General features: G+C 44.9%; 1 protein-coding gene across 1 annotated transcript in view; it reads right to left on the reverse strand.

Moving 5' to 3' along the window:
- Positions 1 to 16,546, reverse strand: part of LOC111973957 (adhesion G-protein coupled receptor V1-like) — a 248,282-nt gene that overhangs the window by 205,180 nt on the left and 26,556 nt on the right. The window contains 15 exon segments of the mRNA XM_070446866.1: positions 3,183 to 3,795; positions 4,176 to 4,315; positions 4,957 to 5,037; positions 5,296 to 5,425; positions 5,985 to 6,178; positions 6,612 to 6,792; positions 7,494 to 7,670; positions 9,131 to 9,504; positions 11,110 to 11,844; positions 12,065 to 12,282; positions 13,298 to 13,424; positions 14,594 to 14,854; positions 15,051 to 15,174; positions 15,340 to 15,503; positions 15,717 to 15,897. Coding sequence (XP_070302967.1) covers positions 3,183 to 3,795; positions 4,176 to 4,315; positions 4,957 to 5,037; positions 5,296 to 5,425; positions 5,985 to 6,178; positions 6,612 to 6,792; positions 7,494 to 7,670; positions 9,131 to 9,504; positions 11,110 to 11,844; positions 12,065 to 12,282; positions 13,298 to 13,424; positions 14,594 to 14,854; positions 15,051 to 15,174; positions 15,340 to 15,503; positions 15,717 to 15,897 — 3,700 coding nt within the window.

The following is a 16,546-nucleotide window of genomic DNA, read 5'->3' on the forward strand; positions in this document are numbered from 1 at the left end:
CTTCCTGACTGATGTCTTGAGATGTTGCTTCAATATATCCACATAATTTCCCTCCCTCATGATGCCATCTATTTTGTGAAGTGCACCAGTCCCTCCTGCAGCAAAGCACCCCCACAACATGATGCTGCCACCCCTGTGCTTCACGGTTGGGATGGTGTTCTTCGGCTTGCAAGCTTCCCCCTTTTTCCTCCAAACATAACAATGGTCATTATGGCCAAACAGTTCTATTTTTGTTTCATCAAACCTGAGGACAGGTATGATATAGTATGATATTTGTCCCCATGTGCAGTTGCAAACCGTAGTCTGGCTTTTTTATGGCGGTTTTGGAGCAGTGTCTTCTTCCTTGCTGAGCGACCTTTGAGGTTATGTCGATATAGGACTCGTTTTACTGTGGATATAGATACTTTTGTACCGTTTTCCTCCAGCATCTTCACAGGGTCCTTTGCTGTTGTTCTGGGATTGATTTGCACTTTTCACACCAAAGTATGTTCATCTCAAGGAGACAGAACGCATCTCCTTCCTAAGTGGTATATCGGCTGCGTGGTCCCATGGTGTTTATACTTGTGTACTATTGTTTGTACAGATGAATGTGGTACCTTCAGGCATTTGGAAATTGCTCCCAAGGATGAACCAGACTTGTGGAGATCTACAATTGTTTTTCTAAGGTCTTGGCTGATTTCTTTAGATTTTTCCATGATGTCAAGCAAAGAAGCACTGAGTTTGAAGGTAGGCCTTGAAATACATCCACAGAAACACCTCCAATTGACTCAAATGATGTCAATTAGCCTATCAGAAGCTTCTAAAGCCATGACATCATTTTCTGGAATTTTCCAAGCTGTTTAAAGGCTCAGTCAACTTAGTGTATGTAAACTTCTGACCCACTGGAATTGTGATACAGTGAATTATAAGTAAAATAATCTGTATGTAAACAATTGTTGGAAAAATTACTTGTGTCATGCACAAAGTAGATGTCCTAACCGACTTGCAAAAACTATAGTTTGTTAACAAGAAATTTCTGGAGTGGTTGAAAAACGAGTTTTAATGACTCCAACCTAACTGTATGTAAATTTCCGAATTCAACTGTATATATATATATATAGTGTTTAAATATAGTGAATGTATATATATACATATATATATATAGTGTATGTATATATAGCGTACATATATATAGTGAATGAATGTATGTATATATAATGCATGTACACTATCGTTCAAAAGTTTGGGGTCACTTAGAAATGTCCCTGTTTTTGAAAGAAAAGCAATTTTTTTGCCTATTAAAATAACATAAAATTGATCAGAAATACAGTGTAGACATTCTTTATGTAGTAAATGACTATTGTGGCTGGAAACGGCAGATTTCATGGGGAATATCTACATAGGCGTACAGAGGCCAGCATCTCGGAGTCGCCTCTTCACTGTTGACGTTGAGACTGGTGTTTTGCGGGTACTATTTAATGAAGCTGCCAGTTGAGGACTTGTGAGGCGTCTGTTTCTCAAACTAGACACTCTAATGTACTTGTCCTCTTGCTCAGTTGTGCACCGGGGCCTCCCACACCTCTTTCTATTCTGGTTAGAGACAGTTTGCGCTGTTCTGTGAAGGGAGTAGAACACATTTCTCGCATGGAATAGCCTTCATTTCTCAGAACAAGAATAGACTGACAAGTTTCAGAAGAAAGGTCTTTGTTTCTGGTCATTTTGAGCATGTAATCGAACCCACAAATGCTGATACTCCAGACACTCAACGTTCCCAAGGTAAACGGACTATTTCTCAGGTCCAGATCTAGAATATGCATATAATTTACAGATTAGGATAGAAAACACTCCAAAGTTTCCAAAACTGTCAAAATATTGTCTGTGAGTATAACAAAACTGTTTCTGCAGGAGAAAACCTGAGGAAATCTATCCCGGAAGTGATTTAATCTGTGTTTCCTTGCCCGTCTTTCTTCCAATGAAAGGGGTATCAACCAGATTCCTTTTCCAATGGCTTCCTCAGGCTGTGACCAGGCTTTAGACATAGTTTCAGGCTTTTATTTTGAAAAATGAGCGAGATTTTTCAAAAGTAGTCAGGTGTCCTTTGATTAGTTCCTGCGCGCGAGAAGGGTAGCTCTCCATTTTCTTTCTCTCTTTTATTGAATAGGTTACGGTCCGGTTGAAATATTATCGATTATGTTTGTTAAAAACAACCTGAGGATTGATTATAAAAAACATTTGACATTTGACACGAACATTACGGATACGTTTTGGAATTTTCGTCGAACGGAACGAGGCTTTGGGTTTTCTGAACATAACGCGCAACCCAAATGGCGTTTTTTTGTTATAAAAGTAATATTATCGAACAAAAATAACATTTATTGTGTAACTGGGAGTCTCGTGAGTGCAAACATCCGAAGATTATCAAAGGTAAGCGATTCATTTTATTGCTTTTCTGACTTTCGTGACCATGCTAATTTGGGGCTAGCTGTTCTAGCATTGATTGATACACTCACAAAAGCTTGGATTGCTTTCGCTGCAAAGCATATTTTCAAAATCTGACACGATAGGTGGATTAACAACAAGCTAAACTGTGTTTTGGTATATTTCACTTGTGATTGCATGATTATAAATATTTTTAGTAATATTTTGCGCCCTGCAATTCAGCGGTTGTTTAGGAAAATTATCCCGCTAAAGGGATCCGTAGCGCAGAGAAGTTAATCAGCACAAAGTTTTCAGCTGTGTTAACATAATTGCAAAAGGGTTTTCTAATGATCAATTAGCCGTTTAAAATTATGAACTTGGATTAGCTAACACAACATGCCATTGGAACACAGGAGTGATGGTTGCTGATAATGGGCCTCTGTACGCCTATGTGGATATTCCATAAAGAATCTGCGGTTTCCAGCTACAATAGTCATTTACAACATTAACAATGTCTACACTGTATTTCTGATCAATTTTATGTTATTTTAATGGACAAAAAATTTGCTTTTCTTTAAAAAACAAGGACATTTCTCAGTGACCCCAAACTTTTGAAAGATAGTAAATATAGTGTTTGTATATGTATATATATATATATATTCGTTTTTGTATATGTAGTGTATATATATATCTATGTATGTATGTGTATATATATATATCGTATGTTGACCATGTATAAGGCTGGATATTCATAGTTGTGATGTGAACATGTTGCAGTGATTTACTTAATCTCTCATGCTGTCCTCCTCCTATGAGATTGACACTGATCAGCTCCATGAATACAGACTCATCCCTCTCAGGCTCTTCATCATCCAGCACTCGAAGGGTTACTTTAGCCTCACTCTGATTGGCTGTGAACACCACCGACTCCAGGAGGGGGACAAAGTCATTCCCCTCGTTGGCCCGGCCCACCCCCGGGGTCATGAAGGGGGCGGCGTCAGCCTCACTCAGGGTCCCGTACGTAACGCGCACCCTTCCCATCAGCCCCCTCTGCCTGTAGATGGTGAGGGTGACCAGGGTGTGGCCCTCAGGCAGGCGGACCGGCCTGCTGCTCTCCGAGAACACAAACACTCCATAGGGGTCGTCACTGGCCAGCACGGTCACAGTGGCCTCAGTCCTCACACCCAGACGCCCATGGGAGACGTTGACTAGGGACACACCGAATCTCTTGTCCAGCTCCGGCACCTCGTCCTGGGCCACCTGTAGCTCAATCTCCCCCCTGGTCTGGCCCACGTGGAAAGTGATGTTCCCGGCCCTGCTGATGAGGTCTTCCTCAGAGCTGACATCAGCCTCCCAGAATACAGTTACGTTGGACAAGGCACCAAACAACCGCATCACCTGAGATGGTTAGAGGGGGGCCCAGAGAGAGAGTAGAGTAAACACACACACACTGAAACACAGAGATAGACAACAACACACACACACACACCACACACACACACACACACACACACACACACACACACACACACACACACACACCACACACACCACACAACACACACACACACACACACACACACACAACCACACACACACACACACACACACAGAGATACACTCAGGAAACACACATTGAAACACAGAGATACACACACACACACTGAAACACAGAGATACACACACACACACACACACACACACACACACACACACACACACACACACACACTGAAACACAGAGATACACACAGAGACACACACAAACACACACTGACCTGCAGCAGCACAATGCTGCGTCCCTCCTCAGGCTCAGTGCCATTGACAGACAGAGAGTCCAGGCTGAACTGAAACACTCCGTGTGCGTCGTCAGAGGCAGCGATGGTCACAGTGATATGGGAGGCAACTCCCAAGCTGGCTAGAAAGACATACAGGTGTTTAACTATAGGGACAACACAACGTGTGACAGCCAGGGGAGTAGCACACACTGTAAACCCTGTCATTATTTTCATAGCCAAAAATCAATGACTGCTTCCTATTGTGCCACACTGTGTAGAACTGAATTCCAATTGAATCCTATTGATCCTCTTGAAATGCTAGTCCTGAACACTGCAGTGCATTGTGGGTTTTTAATAAGGTAGAGGGTGAACCCCTACAGAGAAACAATGATCCCTGGGATCTGGGACATTTTCTGTTCACCACTGACCACTGCTACCCTCATCTCAATAGAATGCCTATTTGCTTTTCCCACATCCCTCTCCCCGGTCACTGCTCACTGGACCCATTGAAATTTTAATTCCACACACACACACGAAGGCACGCAAGCACACACGCACACGCATACAAAGGCACACATTGAGGCGTAGGCACGCGAAGACAAGCGCATGCACGCAAGCGTGCAAACACACACACACACAGAGCCTGGCCTTATCAGAGTAGGGTAAGAACTACAGAGGACTTAACACCTCTCCCAACAATATATACATATGCTTAGGAGGAGAGGGACAGTCTAAAAGGACGGGAGGTATTTGGAGGGAGGTGTAGGGGAGGTGGTCTTACCACGGTGGTGAGAGGACAAGAGGAAGAAGTCAGTGTCACTTTCTCCACTGCCACTGCCTTCACTTCGAAGGAACTGACCCACTTTAGGAGCACACCAGAGTACAGCACACGGGAGCACACGGGAGCACACGGGAGCACACGGGAACACACGGGAGCACACAAAGTTGCAGAACACAGGCAAAGGATCAGTTAGAGCAGGATTTCAGGGATGGGAAACACTGAAAGATATGATTACAGGATAGGAAGGTGGACTATTTACAATGATCAGAAACAAGAGAAGAGGTGGTAAGAAGATCATCACCAATTGGACGATCAATCAATCAATGGTATTTGTTTTACCTCCTCCGTCAGGGTTGTAGAGCTCCACTCTGAACACCTTGTCCAACTCAGGGACGGGGTTGTCTATGACGGTCACACTGATGTACTTGAAGCGTTCTCCTGGCAAGAAGTCTAGCATGCCGTCTGAGTCCTGTATGGGCCATGGAACAGGTGCAGGCAGAGTAGGTAGGGAACAAGGGGTTAGCTTGGGGAGTTAGCACAAGCTCACTATCAAACAGCCATCAAAGGAGTTATTCTAGTGACAACCTCTCAAACAGCCATCAAAGGAGTTAGTCTGGTGACAACCTCTCAAACAGCCATCAAAGGAGTTAGTCTAATGACAACCTATCAAACAGCCATCAAATGAGTTAGTCTAGTGACAACCTATCAAACAGCCATCAAAGGAGTTAGTCTAGTGACAACCTCTCAAACAGCCATCAAAAGAGTTAGTCTGGTGACTCAAACATTATGTAGGGTATGCCTTATTGTTCTCTTAATCTTTTCAAAATAAAAGCGCAGCACATAGCCAAGTATTAGTATCGAATAGGACGTTCTTACGGGTAAAATCATATCTAAACACACATTCCTAAATCATAAATCATGCATCATTCATGTATTAGGAGATTTTTTTTGAAAAATGGTCAAGTGACCATCCATCCCTGTGTCTGTCTGAGATGCTGATCTACAGTACAAGGATGGCAGGAAATTACCTCATAGTCCTCGGGGCTGGCGGCGGTAAACGGTGAGGTCCTGTAGCCGACCATGACTCTTCCCAGGAGGCCTTGGGCCCTGGCCACCAGCAGGCGAACCTCGCCATCATCCTCGTTGACCGTGACGTGGGCAGGCTCTCTTGCCGGGCGGATTATGCCCTCAGCCGGCAGGCTCCGTTGGAACTGGAGCAGACCTGGGAGAGAGGGAGACCAGTACTCACAACAGCTGCTCATCTAGCTTCATAGAACAATAAGCCTGGTCAGAGACGATCAGCGAGGGGATCAATACATGACATATTACTGATACATTCATAAAACGGGAACATCCATAACTATAAGTGATCTAATTGTGTCTGTGACAAATGTATATCAACAGTTAATGATTGACTCACACCAACAGCAGTTTGCTACAGTGTTTTTACATTATGCCACAAACTGAACCTATTTCCAACAGCTTATAAGCAGAACTTCTTGTGTTTGTCAACTATGTGTTTTTACAGATATCTGCAGTTCTTGATTCATGTACTCTGGATGAGAATTGGCATGAGGCAGTTTGATGTGAATATCAGTTTGAGGTTCTACTGGGGTGGCACAGGGGTGTGTGTGTTTGTGTGTCTCTCCCTGCACCGTAGGGATGGTCGCTGGCCATGACGGTGACACTGGTAGCTGAGTGGTCAGGATTGATGCTGGACCCACTGGTGGGGGTGGAGCCTGGCTTCCCATCGCCTGACTCTGCTGACACCAGAGTGACCTGGAAGGACTCTGCGAACTCAGGGGTGTCATCATTCAACACCAGCAGGTTCAGGACCTGGGAGTCGCAGGGAGATGATGTCATAACACATGAGAGATAGTCAAGATTTCAATCTAAAATTAACTGCGTAGATATGTGTGGATATTCATAATGTATTTGTTTGCAGGCTGTAGTGTCTGGAGTGGATTTGAAGCTAAGCCTAATCATTAGCAAACACCGTTGACCAGAACAACATATTCCTCTCAGCCACTAGGTGGGGCTAGAAGTTAACAACACTACTGAGTGGAAGAAAATAGTTTTCTGGGATGAAATATGGCCAGAAATGTAGATGAATGGTAAAACATTTCTCCTGACTTGTTTGTCTGACCTTTCAGTGTGGTTGTGTGCATGCATGTGTGTGAGTGTATGTACAGTGTGTGTGTGTGTGTGTGTGTGTGTGTGTTTGTATATTGTGTGTGTGTGTGTGTGTGTGTGTGTGTGTGTGTGTGTGTGTGTGTGTGTGTGTGTGTGTGTGTGTGTGTGTGTGTGTGTGTGTGTGTGTGTGTGTGTGTGTATATATAGTGTTACTCTACAGGTGTACCAAGGAGCATGCTCATTGTTCAGTGGGGTTTCCCTGTTTCATGTGTGATTGAGGAGTGCATTGGTAGTCTTCCCAGAGCCGTCTGTGTGTGTGTGTGTGTGTCTGTGTCTGTGTCTGTGTCTGTGTCTGTGTCTGTGTCTGTGTCTGTGTGTGTGTAACTCTGGTTGTTCCCCCACACCTCAGAGCGCTGACCGGGAAGGAAGAGCACCGAGCCGCTGGCATTGGCAAAGTCCTGGTGGGCCGGAGCCTGGCTGTCTGAGTTAAGCTGAGTGACCGTGTAGTTCACATAGACGTGGTCCAGAACCCCGCGCGTCCGCTCAATAACACAGGAGATGGTGGAGCCTTCCTCTGACGTCTGGCCATAGAGAAAAGACAGAAAAGACAGGCACAGAGCCTGGTTGTTAATGATGCTCCCTAAACCAACCAGACATTGTGACATTTTAAACCATATTGTCACATCACACATCAAAATTGTAAACAAACTTTAATTTGATGACAAACTCTGACAAGACATCACAAACTTGTTATCAATTCAAGACTGACACGACTCATTCCAAAAATGTACCTTTGCGCTTTCATGGACAGCCCTCCTCTAATTCCTGCAGAGTCATGATGTGATTTGCAAAGAGACACCCGATAGCCCCACATGCCTCTGAGTCCCTTTGTCCCCATGCAGAATTAGAGGGACCCTTGTTCTGATGGAATGCCATTCCCTGGTCTACCACCTGTTGTGCTACTGGGACTCTACTTCCACAGGAATGAACACGGCTGGTCTATCACCTTTTGCTCTACCTGAGAGGAGCCATCAGAGATGCCATGTGTCCAGTCTCTCTAAAGGGCTGAGCGCACACTTCCTCCACCCAGGCGTGAACGCTGGTTAAATATGCACGAGGACACACAAACCACTGGCTTCAATTACATGTCTTTCTAGGTAACCAAATATCCATATTCTCAGGGTACATGCTGGATGAAAGCTAGTCAGAGAATGTGACAATAATGTGCTGTCCTCCAGTGTGCTGTGTTTCTTACATCATTTTGCTGATGTGTTAGTCAAGTTCAGAGCTGTACGAATGACTGCAGTTGGCAAGTGGGGTCCACATTTCATCTCGATAGTGTCAATAGTGTCTCATTTATACTGTAAAGCAGGTAAGATAGGTAAGTTTTTCATGCAGAAAAGGAAAGATAAAACGCAAAATAAATATATTGCTGCGTTTTTTTAAAAAGCAGATCTAAAATGCTTTTTATTGTAAATTCTGCTCGGCTTCAATCAGGGTTCAAACGAAATCATGAATGTAAAAGGACTAATTTTGTGCTTCAGTTGCACTTCTCCATCAGGATGAAATATCTTTGCGCTCCTCATTGGATCACCAGACAGCGCTCTGACCGATGTGTAGGATACTTTTCTCTGGTATTTTCATCCGGTGTAGTTTTTATTAACTTCAAGCAAAACATCAGGAAATGTAGCTGGCTACATTCTTTCTATGATAACTATTATAAATGTGAAGTCCATGCATAGTTTTTGCAAAAAAATACCTTAATTTTTCGTTGTAAGTTAATGTTCTTGTGAGCTAAATAGCCAAATAGCATTGTACTTTCTGCCGAATGTGTTGCACTAATGTATTTTGTGTGAAGAAAAACGAGTTGCTTGCCCCTGATCACTCTATTGAAGCAAAAAAACACTGTTGACTTTCAGTATAAGACCCAGGTGAAATGGTTCAAAACTAAGATTTTTTATGTTCTGCGTTTTGAAAATGCAGATTTCCGAAAGCTAATGCGACCCGTGTGTGTGTGTGTGTGTGTGTGTGTGTGTCTTACGTCTGGTATGCAGGTGCCGGTGAAGCCAAAGAAGCCGTTGGCGTTGTCACTCTTCATCACCCGTAGGGTGGCGGTGGGGCGGGGGAGGGGGAGGCGCGCCCCCCCGTGGGCCGCCACCAGCTGCAAGTAGAACACCTCCTCCCCCTCCTCCTCCTTGTCGTCCCGCACCTTCACCACAAAGGCCTTCTGCCTCTCGTCCTGCCTGTACTGCAGGTAGCCAGAGATGTTCATCAGGTCCGTCTTGGCGGGCTGCGCGTGGAGCTCGTGGATCTCTGAGCGAGTCAGTCTGCTGTGGTAGAGACGCAGATCCTGCAGGAGGCCCGTGTAACGCTCCTCTCCGTAGGGGTCCGAGCCGATCCGCACCGGAGCTAAACCTGCAACACACACAGGAGGTAGAAGAATACACTCAGAAAAACATCAAGCAGTAGGTGATCATGCTGCTGTCAAACAAAATGATTTTTGTATACAGAGAAGCTGACAAGCATGTATTGTACAGTGTATCCATTCCAGACTGATTCATTAATGCTACAGTGCCCCTCCCCCTCACCACACACAGACCCCCAGCGAGCATTTCAACAGCAGAAAAATTGACAAATAGAGGAAGCTCGCCATGAACCATGAACAAAGCCCTCAGACAAAGCAATAGAACACTGTTTGAGTTGACAGTATGGGACGTGTCTGTTGTTTACATGTATATCCCTTTGATTGAAGTTAACCCAAGAAGAGCCATTGAAACAGACAGTCCCATCGTGGGGGGGGGGGGGGCTACAGAAAGCAAATTGTCTTTAGTTATTGGGGGAGAACGAAAACTGCAGCCAGCTTTCATCTGCCTGTAACAATGTCCAGCAGTGTGGTGGCTAAGCGCTCGCTCAAGCATTGCTGAGTCTCTGTAAGTCCAAACAATAGGAGAGGGAGGAATGGGAAAGGAGGAATGGGAGAGAGAAATGAGAGAGGAGAAATGGAAGAGGAGTAATGGGAGAGGAGGAATGGGAGAGGAGGAAGGAGAGAGGAGGAAGGGGAGAGGAGGATTGGGAGAGGAATGGGAGAGGAGGAATGAGAGAGGAGAAATGAGAGAGGAGGAATGGAAGAGGAGTAATGGGAGAGGAGGAATGGGAGAGGAGGAAGGAGAGAGGAGGAAGGGGAGAGGAGGATTGGAGAGAGGAATGGGAGAGGAGGAATGGGAGAGGAGGAATGGGAGAGGAGGAAGGGAGAGAGGAAGGGGAGAGGAGGAATGGGAGAGGAATGGGAGAGGAGAATGGGAGAGGGAATGGGAGAGTAGGAAGTGTGTGAGGAGGATTGGGAGAGGAATGGGAGAGGAGGAATGGGAGAGGAGGAATGGGAGAGGAGGAGGGAGAGAGGAGGAAGGAGAGAGGAGGAACGGGAGAGGAGGAACAGGAGAGGAGGAACGGTAGCGGAGGAATGGGAGAGGAGGAATGGGAGAGGAGGAATGGGAGAGGAGGAATGCATAGTGTTTTTTTAACTAGAGCTTCCCTGACCAGATGTGGGCCAAGAGAGTGAGGAGACGAGCAGGGTCCCACAGCGCTCACTCACAGACCACCAGTGCCGTCAGATTGATGAAGACATTGACAGTATGGTGAGGTCTCTGCTGAGAGTGAAGAAGCTCAGTGGAGAGGCTTCATGAAAGTTACTGTTGTCGGGGGTCTAGGTTAGGCCTACACAATAACACAACTATAAGAATCCTTTCAAACTTTTCATTTTGGACATCTTTAATTAACAGCTATGCCTTTATTATCGTTGACTCAAATAATTGAACTATGCAGAATCAGATACATAATATGCCCTTTACAGGACTGAGGTGGTTGTCATAGCTACAGGAAGAGGATTGAACTCTAGCTAGTGGAGTAGAATCCCTGTTCAGTTTGTAACTCCTACAGTAAACAAGACACTCCCATAAGATCCTGTCTTAATAACAATTAAGACTCCTGTCTTTAAGAGATAATTACATTCTTGGGACTCACCGTCAGTGATGGCCTCTCCTTTTAGACTCTTGACCCCTCCGGGCATGAGGTTCCCATCCAGGAAGAACTCAATCATCCCATCACCCGCCGTGATCACCACATGGAGCCACACGTTGTCCTCCACAAACCTCTCTGCCGTGGTCCGGGCCACCTGGGTGTAGTTGGCCCCCAGGGCTGTGTAGTACAGCGTCACGCTCACATGAGAATCATTAGTCTGGACCTTCACCCCATAGTACAACGTCCTGTTACTGTTACCCTTAGACACGATGAAGCCGTTGGTGTCCAGCCTGGGAATCAGCCAGGCCGAGAAGGTGAAGTTAGCCAGGTTGCCAAGCCCGTCCTCTGGGCTGATGGTGCCGTAGGCCCCCTGGCGGCCCGAGAAGAGCCAGGCGTCGGTGCCTGAGTGGTGCCTCCTGGAGTTGGGCCTGAGCTCCACCTCCTTGGGGAAGAAGGCGCTGAGAAGGAGGTCCTGCATAGGAGGGAGGCCGAGAGGGAAACGGTCAGATACGATCTCCCAGGCAACCCGCACATCCCCGAAGGTGCCCTGCCGCCGCAGTATGTTGAAGGAAGTGACATCAGACATGTCCAGTTCTGACAGGACGTCCTCAGCCACTTCCTGGTCCAGGTTGTCATCAGCTATGGCGAACACTCCAAAGGGGTCATCGTTGAAGGGTATCAGGACGGATGCATTGAGGGATGTAGTAGCCAATCGGCCACCCTCGCCAGGGTAACCACCTATGAAATATCACCGGAAAGGAAATGGTTAATGCTTTAATGTCAACAATATGTGTAATGTGACACAGAGTAATTCAGGAATAACCCATACCATCCCATTTCAACTGAGAGAACATGGGTAGCAATCTCAGATGTTGATGTTCCAGTCAAGAAGATACTTCAGCTTTGTTTCCACATAACTCACCTGGAGCATACCTGCCTCATCCCTCACCTCCCCTACCTGAGATGTTGATGAGTCTGAGGACGTAGAACTCGTTGAACTCCGGGAGCTGGTCTGAGATGGCCTGCAGGACAATGGGCTTGGTCTCCTCTCCCGTGGTGAAGGTGATGGAGCCAGAGGTGTTGATGAACTCATGACCAGGCTCCAGGGCTGTGTTATTGGCATAAAGGCGCCAGAACACCGTCACGTTGCCAAAGTGTCCCCTGGCCCTGATAACACTAGGAGATGAAAGGACTGTATGAGGGACTGAGAGAGAAGAGTGCCACAGACACTACGGCCCCCAAGGACCCAAACTGACACAGCCCCGGATTAAATTATTACAGCAGTTGCTAGGATCATCAACTCAAGAAGTTTGGTTAGATCTAGTTCTGAGAGATTAACAGAAATGTCTCATTTCTAGTTTTTTTATACAACTAACTAACTAATACAACTGACATCGGTTCAATTATTTGAATTCCATTTTGTTTGGTTTCTCTAGAGACAAATCAGATCAAGCCCAAACTGTGCGATCTAGTGGGGAGTTGTAGTTTCCAACAGGTCAATATTAGACATAGTTTAGCACAGAAAATGTGGTAATTAACTACAATAACCATAATCCACTGCGCACCTACTGTCCGATCTGTGTGGGGCGCGGAGACACGGAGAGGAAGATACAGAGAATGTGCGATTGAGAGGGATAGAGAGCAGTTGCATCGTGAGGTATCTCTATCTGAAAATACATGATCTAAGTGATTGATAGTTGGTATTCAGCAGTCATAAAAGTATGCCTTATTTACTTTGAAGAACTACTAAAATAGTGATTTTGTCAGACAGCATAGGCAGCAGCTCTGTAGAGATGAGATGATGACTTGGAATGAAATAATAAAGTCATCAAATAAAACTAATGTAATATACACAACAACTGAAATAAGTCATGTGATATACACAATAACTTAACTATTTTATTCAATTAAAGTAATGTGAATAAATGATGGTTAATAAGTGATAATCAGTAATGGGCAGTCACTACCATCATGGCACTGTTTTATTCTGTGTTACAGCATTCAACCCACATAATGCATTTGCATGTAATGTTCTAAACTATTTTTGAAACCCGAAATCGAAAACTGTGATTTTAACAGAAACCAAACTGATCTCAAAAAACACAAATTGCTCAGCTCTAGTTAGAGCTGCTAAATTATTCCAGAGGCTGGGTAAGCATCAGTATGATGTATTCGGGCTTGGGTTCCTTACTAGAAGTTGTTGGTATTGCCCTCTTTCACAGGCGTCTCTCTCGATTCCAGGGAGAATATTCCGTTGGCCTCATCATTGGCCTCAATCACCACTGTTGCTGTGTCCGCCCCATACACAACAGCGTCACCTGTACCCACACACACACACACACACACACACACACACACACACACACACACAGGTCACAATGTGAAATTACACAGTTAGTTGCTGGGTGTCAAGGTCAGATATTTTCACCCAATCGCTTTCGAAGCATGCAGTCACTGAAAACATTTACAATGCCTGTTAAAACTATGTCCCTCTGTTTTTATTAAATAACAAATTACTGAACAAGAGAGAAACATTTAATATCCTTCAAGTCAGTCAAAATAATATGATGTTCTTGTTTGAACTTAACATCTTGATTTATTTTTTGGCTAAAAAAACGACACGAAAATGTCTTCTTTAAAATAACCTCTTTTAAGTCTGTCCTCAGCATGTGGTTCCGCTTTTTATAAGGAAAACAGAGAGAGACAGAGACGAGGTTGCTTTGAAATACCCACATTGTAATTGTCATGCTAAATATCATAACATAAAGGAACGAGTGTTCTCATTAACATAGCACACGGTAACCACCGCAACCCAGCAGAGAGGGTCAGGGTTCTGCATGCAGATGTCCGCCACAACAACCAAAACACAAGAGTCCTCTTATAAACTAAGGCTTGGAGTGGAGCAGAGTGAGTCAACACGGATTTTCTATCAAAGTGGTCCATGCGTATATGCGAGTAGTGAGCTGGCTGGCTGGCTGGCTGGCTTTGTGCTGCAGTGAGTCTGAGTTCAGTAATTAAGTTCCCCCACAGCCTTTCATCCCTGTCTGTTTCACAAAAACCTGGGATTAGGAGGGCATTTCAGAGTCACCATAGTCAACGCTAATCAACCCAGTTACTCACCAATGTACAGAAAGAACTGTCAAAGAGACTGGCTACTAAACATGGAAATACAGTCAACGCAATGAGGCTGGTTGATTCGTACTACAGCTGCCTCCAAAATGACTTGACCCATGTAACTTTGTGCTATTGTACTGTGAGTATAAATTAGATTGAGTAATTGTATAGAATGTAATTGAATAGAACGTTATCAAACTTAAGAATGGCCAGGGGGGGTTTCCTGGTCATGTGACCTGAACAGACCAGGCAACATTCTAGATTCTAGCAACTGGCTAAAACTAGGGCTCAGAGTTTTGCCTGTTCAGATCACGAGGTCAGGAGAAATATCTTGTCTGTTTCAGTGCAAAGAAAGCGTGTCAGCCTTCCACACCTGTAGTGTTGTAGAGAATGATATAGAACGGTTCTTCGGTCTCAGGTATGTCGTCCTCCTCCACGACTACATAGATGTTCTTCATCCATTGTCCCACGCCAAACACCAGCACAGTGTTGTTACTCAGCGGGGCCAAGTCACGAGGTGACGCCTCGCCATAGTCCACGCGATACATCACCGTGGCAACAAAGTCAGCCGGACCAGCCCTCAAAACGGTGAAGTTAGCCACGCCCCCCTCCTGAAGCCTGACAACCACAGGCTCTGAAGGACAGAGAGACAGAGTCTTATGTCACCTTATGTCAACTGACAAACTATGTCACTTGACATAAAAACAATGTCACTTGGCATAAAAATATGTCACTTGACATAACCACTTTATGTCTGACAATACACAGCTGAACTTGAAAAAACTCCAGTGCTTAACATACAGTATGATGCAATTCCAAGAGATCCTCACCTGCAAAGTAAATCGGGTTATCGTTTTTGTTTATGTGCAAGCTGGCGTTGAGTATGTTCCCAAGTCTTGCTCCCCCTGTCGCATTAAGGAGAGTGATGGTGAAATTCTCCATTGCCTCTGGGATCTTATGGGGAAACAAGCCACTGTCACTATTGTGTAGAAAAGATGGAAGATACAGTACCATCCAAATCATGAAACTCTATTGACATAAATCACACAGTATATTATGTCAAGGAGACCTGATTGTAGTAGTTGGTCAGATACCGTTGTGTTTGAGAGACAGCTTTACCTCATCAGGTACAGAGAAGAGGGTGAGGTTTTTCATATACTCCCCCTCAGCAAACACAATGTATCCTTGTACGGGACTGACGTCAGCTGACATGTGGGGCTCTAGGACCCAGGACACTGACACCTCCCCAAAGCGACCCCTGTTCCTCATCACGGGATAGGCCACTGCCAAGCAGACCCACAACATAACACACTGTTCACAATACACTCAATCCTATTAGTTCCTTTATCATCTCTCTACTGCATCCTCTTTTAAATAATTAAAATTACTTCAAATATGATCACAACTGCTTTCCTGTTACGTTTATTTTGTTATACTACATAGTCCTAAAGTGCTGTATAGTTGGTAGTCACTGTTCCTCCACTGCTCCATTGTACCTGAGTGAGACTGGGAGCCTTTGCTTTCGTTGATGGCCTCTGCCAGTCCAGAACGGATGAACTCGATGACCCCAAAGGGGTCGTCGTTCCTGCGCACCGTGATGTTGACCTCTCGGTGGTCGCCAAGGCGACTGGTTGGAGTGCTGTAGCTGCTGAGTACCATCGAGAATGTCTCATCCAGCTACACACACACACACACACACACACACACACACACACACCACACCACACACACACACACACACACACACACACACACACACCACACACACACACACACACACACACACACACACACACACACATACATCACAGACTGTCACACTGTAATCTGCCCACCGTGCTCTACACTCAAACACATATACTGTAAACTATCGAAACAAAAAAAAATGATTTCAAAGGCAATTCAAGCTGGAACTGTAAGACCAGTGACACCCTAACAGTCAGGATGAGGCGTCCATGCCATTACATGATACCATACATTGCTCATATATATCATGCCATACATGATACCATACATGATGCCATACATGATGCCATACATGATACCATACATGATACCATACATGATACCATACATGATCCATACATGATACCATACATGATTACCATACATGATGCCATACATGATACCATACATGATGCCATACATGATACCATACATGATACCATACATGATGCCATACATGTGTACCATACATGATACCATACATGATATGCCATACATGATTACATACATAACCATACATATACCATACATGATACCCTACATGATACCATACATGATGCCATAATGATGCCATACATGATGGCCATACATGGATTACCAA

The sequence above is a fragment of the Salvelinus sp. IW2-2015 genome, linkage group LG15 (genome assembly GCF_002910315.2).
Source record: "Salvelinus sp. IW2-2015 linkage group LG15, ASM291031v2, whole genome shotgun sequence".
Taxonomy (NCBI): Eukaryota; Metazoa; Chordata; class Actinopteri; order Salmoniformes; family Salmonidae; genus Salvelinus; species Salvelinus sp. IW2-2015.